This window comes from Corylus avellana, chromosome 9 (assembly GCF_965113065.1).
Source record: "Corylus avellana chromosome 9, dhCorAvel1.hap1.2, whole genome shotgun sequence".
NCBI lineage: Eukaryota > Viridiplantae > Streptophyta > Magnoliopsida > Fagales > Betulaceae > Corylus > Corylus avellana.
The window spans coordinates 21,928,302-21,941,361 of NC_142498.1; the positions used below are offsets into that span (position 1 = coordinate 21,928,302).

General features: G+C 33.7%; 1 protein-coding gene across 1 annotated transcript; it reads right to left on the reverse strand.

Moving 5' to 3' along the window:
- Positions 1-8,690: 8,690 nt before the first annotated feature.
- Positions 8,691-9,773, reverse strand: LOC132189029 (arogenate dehydratase 3). The gene is made up of 2 exons (XM_059603503.2): positions 9,591-9,773; positions 8,691-9,460 (listed from the first exon to the last, which is right to left on the reverse strand). Exons 1-2 carry the CDS (start codon positions 9,761-9,763, stop codon positions 9,004-9,006), a joined length of 630 nt encoding a protein of 209 aa, XP_059459486.2. The 5' UTR covers positions 9,764-9,773; the 3' UTR covers positions 8,691-9,003.
- Positions 9,774-13,060: the final 3,287 nt, after the last annotated feature.

Below are 13,060 nucleotides of genomic sequence, written 5' to 3' on the forward strand. Positions count from 1 at the left end.
AAAAGATGTGCAGGGCTTAAGGAGAACGATTAGGTGGAGCATTCAAAAGAGAGAGAATTAAAGTCGGACTTGAAGGGTAAAATAAGATTAGGGTTTCAGAAAGAAGAGGAAAGAGAGGCATTACCTGGAAACAAAGGAAAGACAAGTGAAGCTGATCACCGTGGATGCTTAAATTTGACGCAAATAGTTAAACATCGTTTGGTTCGCGGAATGTCTAGTCCATTGGAAAATGATTAGTTACTACTAAGAATTGAATAGTGTAGAATAGACTAGCTATTCATATTCCTTTGTTTGGTTGTAACGTTGGAATAGAACATTGATTATATATTCTTTCATTTGGTACAATGCAATAGGTTGGTGAATGAAGTCATATTGTGATCAAATTTCCTAAAATACCCTTATAAGTTATAATATAAATACAATTTATATTGTTAAAGACTTTTTTTATTATTATTATTATTTGAAACATAAATAAATATACTATAATTTTTTATTTTTTGTTTTAAATTATGTCTGGTATGTTGCCTTTTTAATTTTATTTTTGCAATTATGCTACAAAATTAGCTATATAAAAAAATCACATAAACGTCATATCACCATTTTTTTTTAAAACTAGGAAAAACACATCAACCATCTTGATATATATCATTTTGTAGAAACTCAATTAAAATGATATAGCAATCGTTTTTAATTAAAAATATATATATATCACCAAACATCTTAACTATCAAAAAATGGTATAGCAAACGCTCTTAATTAAAAAAAGTAAACTAGCATGCAAAAAACTGAATAAAAAAACAGAATTTAAAAAAATTAAAAATTAAAAAAAAAACCTGGTACAAAAACGGAGAGAGGGGATGAAAAATTTCTATATACAACAAAAATTGTTATGAATTTTATATATATATATATATATATATATATATATAATACCAATTGGAGGATGCCATAAAAAAGGAATTAAAAAAAAAAACTGGTATATAAACAGAAAAGGGATAAAATAAAAAGAACAAAAATAGGAAAAAAAAAAAGTATGATTTTTTGTGGTAATTTACACGATTAATTTAATCTTATAGGAAAGTATTAGCTAAGCTAATTCTGTGTGTATGTGATTAATAGTACCATGAGATTAGACTATTCCTAATAATAAAGTGTTACTAAATAAATGAATACCTATTCCTAGAGTTAGTTAGTTCATTTCAATGAGCCTATTACTCAAACCAAACAAGGCTTAATAATTGTCGAGATATATGGTGGATGCCAGCTAGGAGGTTCAGATATTTTTTTTTCGTGGGTTTTATGGGTTGATGGGTCCCATGGGGCACTTGGACTTTGACAAGGAATGGGCTAGTTGACTTGGGTTGTAGTGCTTAAACCCAAGAATTTTGCTTTAATGGTTGGTTGGCATCCATATCAATATAAAGTTTTATTTTTTATTTTTTTTTAGCAAATCCAACAAAATGGAATGGTTATATAGGAGATCTTTCTCATTGTTGATCCTAATAGAAGATATCATAGTGAAGGAATTGAGAATGCTTCCAAATACAAGGTTAGTAGCGGCCCACTTAGTGAGATGGCGTGCATGAAAGTTTGCACCGCAAAAAACTTTAAAAACATTCCAAACTTGAAAATGCTGAAGTCCAAAAGTATGTAAGAGATGATGGGAGATAAGCTCCAATCCGGAAAGAGGGAGAGCTGGTTGATGGCCAAAATAGTTACCAATGAATCACCTTCAAGCAGCAGCTTAGAACAGACAAAAGAGAGGGTAAGATTTACACTCATGAGAGCAGTTGTAGCTTCCCCTTTGTTCAAAAATTAATTCTTGAATACAAAATATATATATATATATATGAAATGACGTTGTTTTGGTGTATAAATTTTATAAACGACGTCGTATGTAGTAAGGTATTGCCGTACAAACAACGCTATTTTTTTTAAAAAAAATTTTAATTTCCTTTAAAAAAATGGTTAGCGGTTAATAACCACATTAACCCATACATGTCGGTTAACCGCCTAGGCTGTTAGCGAATTTTACTAACAGCTTTAGGCGGTTATTGTTAGAAAAAATAAAAAATAAAATAAAATAAATAAATAGAGAGAGTGCAACAACTGAACAAAGGGAGTAGCAAATTTTTCTTCTTGATGTTTTGGAGGAGCCAGAAACAAGAGAGAAGAAGAAAAATGTGTTGCAAAAAGAAAAAAGAGATTTGCCGCCATCCATAAAATAAGAGTTTGTATATCTTCCCTCTCCCACAATATCAAATTTCCTGCAACGTCTCATCCCTCTTTCAGCTCTTATGCAACAGTGCTGCTCTTCACGGCACTGTGTTCCATGGTAGCTACATGTAAAACTTTTCCTTTGTATTTCTTAATCTCCATATAAACCTCCATGTTTATAAATAAACGTTGCTTCTCTGTTCTCTGGTAAAGTTAATCTTTCAAAGGAGACCAATCATGCTCTCCCTCCACTTTTCTCTCTCGCCATCCTGGCAAAATCATTTATACTTCAGACCTCGCCTTCTTTCCTTCGGAGCCATAGAGCTCCCTCTAGGGCTTTAAGAACCTTCCTCACAGCCAGTGCCAGTTCTGGTTCCACAAACTCCGATGAAAGCCACGAAGCCCTTGCAGGCCGCAGAGCCGGCCAACTACGGCGGAGTTCGATTGGAAGAGACCGTGTGCATCAATTCAGGCAAGATGAGACTCGATTCTTGGATCTCTTCTCACATTAGCGGCATCAGTAGGGCTCGCGTCCAGACGTCCAGTCTAGTATTCGTTCCGGCCTCGTCGCTTTCAATGGCCGCGTTGTGGATAAGGTAACTTCAATTTCTTCTCTATATTAGCCTCATAATATTGTCGTTATATATTCATCCGTTTCAGTTTAAATTCATCGTCTCTATGCTTGGTTTGGATAGCGTTTTCGTTTACAAGAAACCAGAGCTCTGCTCTGTTCAACTACCGGAAGAGATTTAGAAATTCGATGTTAAATTGGTTCCGATAGGAGGTTAAGATATTCTGGAATGACCTATTTTGAGAGATATTTTTGCTCTCCATGAAGAATTCCGCCATTGTAAAAAATCGAAATTGCGAGTCTGTGTGTACAAAGAGTTTCAAAGAATTTTATTTACAAAAGAACAAAAGCTGCCTCTAGTAGAATTGATGCTCATTCGATGCTTGTAGTGCAAGATACGGGAAATAAATTAGTAAGATAATTTAACCTTTTCATGGTTTAGTTTCACTTTACTTGTTGATGTGGTTCATTGAAGTTACATTAGATATGTTTAGGCCATTTGTTGATATATCGCTTCCCTAGTTAAACCTTCACTGATTTAACTGGTAGCACGTTGGGAGTAATTTAAATTTTCAGCACAATCATCTCAAACTAAGCAGATCATAGATGGTATGGTCCCATTATTTAATTGTAGATTTCCTTGAGATGGTTCCATTTTGTAGGTTTGTTTGTTATCAGAATGGTTTGGTATGCAATGATTGATTTGAATTTTTCAACATTTAACTCAACATCAAATAATTTGTTGGGGTTATCTCACATCGGTTGTGGAAGGAGTTGGTGGTCGGTTTATGAGTGTGAGGAAAAGCCTCACCTCTTGAGCTAGCTTTTAGAGTTGAGAGAGGCCCAATACCACCTAATATTGGTATCAGAGCCCAAGTTTATCAACAAGTCTCGGCCCAACAGTTCACAGGAGAAACGAGTTGTCGTTGTTAGGGGTGAACACCAATTTCAGATGTTCAGCAGAATTAATCTACCCCTCTTTGTGCAAATTAAAGAGTAACGCAGTAGCAAAATAATTAATCTACCCCTCTTTATCACCACATCAAGAATACATCCATTATTGGACTTGGTATTAGCAATCAAGCGATTGGAGAGGAATTCCAATGATCGACACCAGTCAATACGTAACACTTGTCATCAGGAGCAACACTTTATAATTGCATCAAGATCGGACCACAAACGAACCTTCGATCTCTGACGGATGTAGTTAGGCAAACCCTTTTCTTTTTCTTTTCTTTTCTCTCTCTCTCTCCCTTGCGCCGTCACTGTTTCTTTCTTCTCCTTATTTCTTTGTCTCTTAGTCTCACCGAAACACACGTAGGTGTGTTCCTTTTATATAGCAACCCTTTTGTTTACTAGTCCACGTGGTGGGTTGAGGAATAGCAACCCTTTTGTTTACTAGTCCACGTGGTGGGTTGGTCCTCACATAAAGAGGACCGCCCCCAACATAATTTAACTCAACATTTAACGTAATCAAATAAATCAAAGTTATAAATTGTGTTAGGAAATGACTTGAGCATTTGTGTTGCTGGAAAATGGTTTCTCAATGCTTTTCTTTCTCTTTAAAGCTTTATAGAATAGTTTTCTTTTTCTTTTTTTCCTGCTTCCTTGAAACTTTTTTTTTCTTCGTTCATTTATTTTGTTGTTGTTTGGCACCATCTATTAAATTAATACCCTCTCCCTGTCTCCCTCTTAATTTGAAGCCAAAAGTCCCACAACCAACTCTAAAAAAAAAAAAAAAAAAAAAAAAAAAAACCAAAATATAAAGCGACATATATTTCAGATAATTGCTTACATTGTATAAGATTCAGTAAGACATATTATAATCATAATATAAAAAAAAAAAAAAAAAAAAAAGAGTGAGACTCGACGTGTAATAGGCATTAGAAGAAAGTGGTTAGCTATTCAGTTAGGTTCATTCTGTTAGGTTCAGTTAGTTAGAAGTTGTTAGTTGAAAAAGGAAGTATAAATAACGCCTTTGAAGATGTAATCAATATTTTTTTTGAGGAGTGTAAAAGCATTCCTTGGGAGAATTGCCATATCTAATTGGCCCTTTCAATAAGAAATAGTAGTTTACTGTTACAAGACGAAACCTTGTTGACGAACTGGGATTGTGTATACAAATATTTGGAATCCAAATATCTATAGGAAATTTCAAATAAAATTGAATGTGAAAAACAAATATCTAAAATTTAAAACACTATAGAAGAAGAAGAAGAAGAAGCGTACCGAGAGTGGGATTTGTGAGAAGTACAATGTGATGTTTTGAGTGTTTTGACTTATTCTACTTAAACCGGTTCATTTATCAAAAAGTACATGTCTTTTTATTTTAAATGCACTGTTTAACTTAAAATGACACCTGTTAACATTTTAAAATGCCATATGTCACAATTTTATGCATTCGTCCTAAAAACTCCCCTATTATATTAGATTAGATTAGATTAGTAATTAATTCAAGAGATTGTGTACATAATATTGTAATATTAAAAAAAACCAATAACAAATAGCATTTTAGATATAAATAAAAGTATTTATGTACAATAACAATATTAAGAAATTAATGCTACAAAACAAAATAAAATTCTTGAAGAGTACATAAAAAGCATTAAAAACTATAGATGAAGATTGATGTATTTATATTATGTCGTCATCCAAACAGGATATTGGCAACAAATATCAAATAATGAGTCTAAGGAAATATTTTGCAAATTATTTTATGCAGACGGAATAATTTGCAAATTATCTGAATATTTTGGCATGGCAGGGAATTAATATTTTAAGTAGGTGTATAATTTGATTAGTTTTTTTTTTTTTTCCAATACATGACAGATTGACAGGTAAAAAAAGAAGCAAAAGAACAAAAGAAAAACCTGTCGTCCTTAGTAGAGAGTCTAGAGACTGTAACTCCTAACAAACTATATAACCCACTAACACAATCTATAATGGACTTAATTGTAGGGATAATACGCTACATACAACTCCGAACGGTTAAATTTATCTGTTTTTTCACCTGTGAATGAATCAAGGCAAAAATAATAATGAATGGGGCCGCTTATTTTTATTATGTCACAATTCTTGGCTTGAAAATTTTCAAGGGGATTCAAACAATAAAAAGTGGGACTAAAGATATTATTGTGATTAGAAAATAATTTAGTGGGAATTGATTGGGTTTGTTTTTGAGTTTTTTTTTTTTTTTTTTAGACACTAAATATTGTTTCGTATATAATCTTTCATAATTTACACCATCTTCTGCATGCCATAATTTCATGAAATACATTTTTCTCGATATATTAGATTTTTAATTAGACTTATGGTTAATTTGGCATTTTTTCATGACTCAGTTCTGCCAAATCTTAGTATTACTGATCGACATGTTACTTCATTTAAATAAAATTAAAAAAGAGATATGAATGTGTACGCATTCAGATATCATAAAATGCTGTGTAATTCAAATCAAAGAAACAGAAAGCAATAAAGAAGATGGAGATCTAATTGGGGTCTAAAAACCTTTTGATATTAATTTAATTCATAACCAATTCCAATTTTAGAAATCATTAAATGATTTTAATGATTATTTAATAATTATATCATAATTATTTGGCCTTCAAACCCAAATGTAGAAAAAGCAGAACGTAGAAACAACTTATAGTTTTTCAAAAAAAAAAAAAAGAAAGAAAAAGAAACAACTTATAGAAAATAAATTAGGAAATAACTCCACCACTTAATCATATCCGTAACTCTAATTTTTCTAAGGAAAACCCCTTCTTTTTTTATTTTCATCTCCGCGAACATGGATTTGAGAATTGAGCCATTTTTTAATCTGGGTTTCCATGGGAATTTTTTTTCTTTCAAATAGACTCATCAAAAATGATAACATGCAACAGCAAATCGAACAATAACAGTGAATGACAGTGCTAACATAAACAAAAACATTGGACAATGACAATTTGTAAACATAATAAAAACAATTGAAATTTTAACAATGGGGATTTTATTAAATAAACTTAAATAAATGCATACAATAAATGATAGTTTGTAAAAGGAATAGAATAAACTTACCGGGTGTACTTACCCAGTAATGGAAGAAATGGAATTTCTGTTGCAAAAAACTTACTGGGTGTAGAATGAAGGATGTTCCAGAGGTATAATGGAGTAGAAACTGTTTCAGAGGGTGTTTGTTGTAGAATGGGATAGAAACTGTTTTAGTAGTTTTGTTTAGTGGTTGAGCATACAGTTTTTTGGTTTTTTTTTTTTTGTGTTTCATTTGTAGAAACGGTTTGTTTGTTTGTTTTGTTTTGTTTTTTCAATTTTTTCATTTGTTTTGTTTTGTTTTAAATGTACCATTTAATTTAAACGATTTAATTAAAAGTAAACATTTGTCAGATAAATGAAACGCCATATGTCAAGCTATTAGACTCTCATGTTTAAAACTTTTAAAAGTAAACAGTTGTCAAATAAATGAAGCGCCACGTGTCAAGATATTAGATCCTCCTGTTTAAAACTTTCAAAAGTAAGCAGTTGTCAGATAAATGAAGCGCCACGTGTCAAGCTATTAGTCTCTCTTGTTTAAAACTCCCCTATTATATATAAAAATATAATATTAGATATGAGGAGATCCTGATCCGTCCTTAATACCTATAAAGTACAAACAATTCGGCAACTTCTTTGTCTCTTTTTTAGAAGAATCTCTTGTTTTTTTGTTATTACCATCTTGTTATATCATGTTATTTTCAAAATAGTGATTAAAAAACGAGGTGTATAGAGATAGAGACATCATTTTATTTGATTTTTTATATAATGAGAAGAAATTCTATATATGTACGGTTAATCATAAATAGATTATATTGGATTAATATAATAATAAATTTGAAGTTCTTGAGGTACTTCTCATTCAAATATGGAATATTATATCACTTAAACCATTCGAATCAGTAAAGCATAGAGCATTCTTACTACAAACCTGTAACATGCATATGAAAATACATATATTTGTTTTAATAGTATGTATTAATAGCTTAAAAAAAAATGTCGTTCTTAGAGGTTGGTTTAATTGTAAGAAATTTGTGTCTATGAATAAATATAGGTCATCAACATGGTTATCTAAAATAATGTTATTTAGTAGATTATTTATTAAAAAAAAATGTTATTTAGTAAATTGTTATACAATTATCATACAATATATATATATATATATATATATATATATATATATTATTTTTTGTATTCAAGATATTCAAATTTTATATTGATATGGATGCCAACCAACCAGTAATCCAAAAGGCAAAATTCTTCGGTTTAAAGCACAACAACCCAAGTCAACTAGCCCATTCCTTGTCAAAGTCCAAGTGCCCCTTGGGACCAATAACCCATAAAAGCCCACGAAAAATAAATATTTGATCCTCCTAGCTGGCATCCACCATATATCTCGACTCTCAATACTGTCTGCATCCACTTTATGCATCCACGGTGATCGGCTTTACAGTATAAGTGATGCACGCCAGGCGTGCAATGTATCATTACTCTAAGTTCAGTGTTGCGTCTAAAAGTATAACCAGTGTTGTTTCAAAAATCTATCTTTCACGAGTGCATTGCACGAAAATGGAAATCTGCGTCTTGTGAAACAAAATCTGTCTTTCACAATTGCGTTGCACAAAAATGGAAATCTGCGTTTGTGCTGTTTCAAAAACCAGAAGACAGTGAATCAATTTCGTAGCAGAAAATTTTCTTCTGCAAGTTTGGGCGCCCGAGAGATTGCACTAAAATAAAAAGGCTGGCAACAGGTAACAGCAATTTTATTTGGAAAGGCTTTAAGGCCTTTGTAAGGCAATACGACTACTATTTTATTTTGTAAGAATGACAATACGATTTTGTTTATAAAAAGCAACCCACCCAGCCTCCCTACCATACCAGCATTCACTATTCTGTAATGTCTCCTTAAAAAATATAGGCTTTCTTATGGCTTTTTTTCAATTGTAAGTTTGTCGCCTCCCTTGTCATTTTAGGATGGCACTCGTACGAGAACGAGAAGGAGAATGGCATGAGAATCTATTTGACTTGCATAATCAGTATTTTTGCGGTAAGCCCTGCACTATACCTACTGGGTTCTAACAAGTTACTCGCCTCTTATTTTGAGAACGAAGTCAATGCTGAGAGGTGGAAGAGGATTTGCGCTAAGCTAGTACGTGGGCTGGCTTTCCATGTCGTTTGTGAGTAAGTTACTCATAGGCTTTGATGTACATGTTTGCTGTTTTGTCGCACGGAATGGCTTCGCAGTTCGGATAGGCCTTTCCGGCGGCGGCTTCGGAGTACGCGCCGGGCACCCCTTGGTAAGCAACTCGGAGCTGCGAGCCGTGCATCGGAGCCGGGGACAGGTCCGTTATGGTGAGCGCCTTATGTGCCAGCTGATGCGGCTTGTTGTGGTTGCTGTCGGTGCTAATCGGAATCAGGTCGAGATCGATACTGGCCTTGTGACCATTAACGGCCGCCACATGGCCGGCACCCCCGGCCGCCCCACCTCCTCCGGCAGCTCCGGGCTTCTCCGTGGGTTGCTCCTGGGAAACAACCTTACTGGCGAGGATAGCGCAGGAGCTCTGCCAGTCGGCTCTGCTCAAACCGACGCCGTTGGGGAAGTTAACGGAGTCGGATCGGTAAACGCTCTGGACGACGAGTCGGCTGGGACCGAGTCGGGACAAAGAAGGCCAAATCGACAAACATGTACATTAAAGCAAAGCAAGTTAGTTACTTATAGGATTCACTTAGAATAATAGTGCGTCAAAATATGTACATCCTATGAGTAACTTACTCACAAACGACATGGAAAGCCAGCCCACGTACTAGCTTAGCGCAAATCCTCTTCCACCTCTCAGCATTGACTTCGTTTTCAAAATAAGAGGCGAGTAACTTGTTAGAACCCAGTAGGTATAGTGCAGGGCTTACCGCAAAAATACCGATCATGCAAATCAAATAGATTCTCATGCCATTCTCCTTCTCGTTCTCGTACGAGTGCCATCCTAAAATGACAAGGGAGGCGACAAACTTACAATTAAAAAAAAGCCATAAGAAAGCCTATATTTTTTAAGGAGACATTACAGGATAGTGAATGCTGGTATGGTAGGGAGGCTGGGTGGGTTGCTCTTTATAAACAAAATCGTATTGTCATTCTTACAAAATAAAATAAAATAGTAGTCGTATTGCCTTACAAAGGCCTTAAAGCCTTTCCAAACAAAATTGCTGTTACCTGTTGTCAGCTTTCTATTTTAGTGCAATCTCTCGGGCGCCCAAACTTGCAGAAGAAACAGACTTTTAGTGCAATTTTTGAAACAGACTTTTAGATGCAACACTGAACACTGTGAAGCAGATCACCGTGGATGCTTAAAGTGGACGCAAACAGTATTGATAGTCGAGATATATGGTGGATGCCAGCTAAGAGGATCAGATATTTATTTTTCATCGGCTTTTATGGGTTGTTGGGTCCCAAGGGGCACTTGGACTTTGACAAGGAATAGGCTAGTTTACTTGGGTTGTTGTGCTTTAAACCGAAGAATTTTGCTTTTTGGATTACTGGGTGGTTGGCATCCATATCAATATAAAGTTTGAATATCTTGAATACAAAAAATAATATATATATATTGTATGATAATTATAAAATTATCACCATCACTTTCTCTTTACGTGAAATTTCATCCAATACTATATACCCTTTCCAAGATAAATGGCATAGAAAACTGAGATTTTGTCTCTCCAAGGACCAAGATGCAACCGTAACCAAAAGAAATCCATTTTATGGCATAGAAAAATGGTTGATTTGTTTCATATCAAAATGCATACATTCATGATCTCGAAGAAAACATTTTAAGAAATCCAATGATACTGGGTTACCAGGGTGGCCGTCCACCCAAAAAAATATTTTGTGATTTTTAGTTGTTGTTTTTTAGGTGTGCAGAAAAATAATAATAAAATTAATAGTATTTTGAAAAATTCATTTAAAAAATAATTATTATTATTATTTTTTTTTAGGAATAACTATTCTTATGAATGATGTTCAGCCAAACAAAGAAAAAGCTATTCTATTATAATAATTATTCATTTCCGATAATTCATTCTGCATACCAAACAAACATGCTTTAAGCCTTTTATTCTAAGGGGTAATTTTTTTTTTTTCTAATTTATTCTAAGGGGTAAGTACATATGAATTGACACTCTCCACATTGAACTACCATTTTGTTACCGAAGGTCCAAAACAGCCTATGTAACTATGTTAGACAACATCTTCAAATAAGACAACGTCCCACCCATCACGTCACTACAAAAAAAAGGACATTTTTTGACGTGGCTATAGTACCTACTTTGTTGCCACGTCAGAAAATTTCTGACGTGCAAATTTTAAAACGTCAGAAATTTTTTTCCTGACGTGTAAATAGTGACACGTCAGAATTTTCTAACGTGTCTGTTCAGACACGTCAGAAAATTCTGACGTTTTAGATGTTGGAGCGTCAAAAAAATATTACAAATTTGAAAAATTTAAAAATAATATAATTTCTGACGTTGCAAAATTTGCCACGTCAGAATGCTATATATATGTATATATATATATATATATATATAAAATCAGATATGTATATTTATAAAAATAAACTAATATATATATATATTATTTTTCGGACGTGCCACGTGTCACACGTCAAAAATTTCTGACGTGTGACACGTGGCACGTCAGAAAACTACGTAAAAAAAAAAAAAACTAATATATATATGGGGAAATTTTCTGACGTGCTAAATATTGCACGTCAGAAAAGGAAAAATTTTTTAAAAAGGCCAAAATTTTGAAATTTTTCTCTCTACTTATTTTCCCTCCACTTTTTTTTCTTTTTTTATTCTTTCCTCCTCATTTATTTTTCCTCCGGTCTGTCTCCTCTCCCTTCTCTCCACGGCAGATGCAAGAAATTAGGCAGAAGAAGGAGAACCAAAAAAAGGAGAAGAGAAGAAAAAAGGAAAGGGAGAAAAGAAGAAGAAGATAAGGTGCAGAAGAAAAAGAAAGGGAGATCGAAGAGAAGAAGAAGAGAAGAAAAAGAAAAAAAAAAGAGTAGAGAAGAAGAAGAAGATTGAGGAAGAAGAAGATCGAGGAAGAAGAAGTGCACCATCTCTGCAGAGATGGCAGAGATCACCATCTCTGCACCCCATGGTGCAGAGATGGTGATCTCTGCACACCATAAACACATGTACATGTTTATGGTGTGCATCACCTGCACGGCAGGAATTCTCAAAAAAAAAAAAAAAATTTAAATTAATAAATTTTTAATTCAAAAACAAAATTTCAGAAAATCTTATAAAAATTTTCTGATCTGCACCATGGTGTGGTGCAGACCATGGTGTGGTGCAGATCGATCTGTGTTTCTTGAGAAACACAGATCTGCACGTACGGCAGCGTGAGGGAGCTGCCGTGCGTGCAAAGGAATTCAAAAAAAAAAATTAATAATTAAAAATTCCAAAAAAAATTTATAAAAAAAAATTATTTAATTTTTTTTTAATTTTTTAATTTTCTGACGCGTCAGAACTACCACGTCAGAAAATTTCCTAACGTGATAGTTCTCCCACGTCAGAAAATTTCTGACGTGGTAGAACTGCAACGTTAGGAAATTTTTTGACGTTGTAGAACTTCACACGTCAGAATTTTCTGACGTTTTACCTACTCACACGTCAGGAAATTTTTTTTCCTGACATCTATGTTTCTGACAATCAACACACGTCAGAAACGCCACGTCAGAAAAATTTTCTGACGTGTCAGACACCCTGACACATCAGAAAACTCCAGTGAGAAAAAAATTGTTTTTTTGTATTGCGTGCGCATCGCAGCATGCAGTTTTCTTCATTTTTCTTCCTTTTTTGACCTCATGGTGAAGGTTGGGACTATTTTTGTATTTTGGTCCTTTAATGAGTTTAATCCACGAGTGATTTTGTGGGTTTTTTTTTTTTAAAAAAAAATCCATCAATAGAGTAGTAATGGCCTTTACTGAGGAAAATTTCGAACGAAGGTTTTATGGTTATGTGAATTATTATGTAAGAATTAGTTAAAATTATTTGTAAGTAATTGTGTCGTTGAAATTTCTCTTCTCTTCATACTGGCTGGCATAAGTTAAAAGGGTATAAAGAAAATTAACACATTAAACACCACTTAGAACCCAAAGAACCAAATTTCACTATTACACGAGATTATTCCTCAAAAGAAAAGACAATAGTATAAACTTCTCTTTTACCGGAAAACAAATAGGCTAA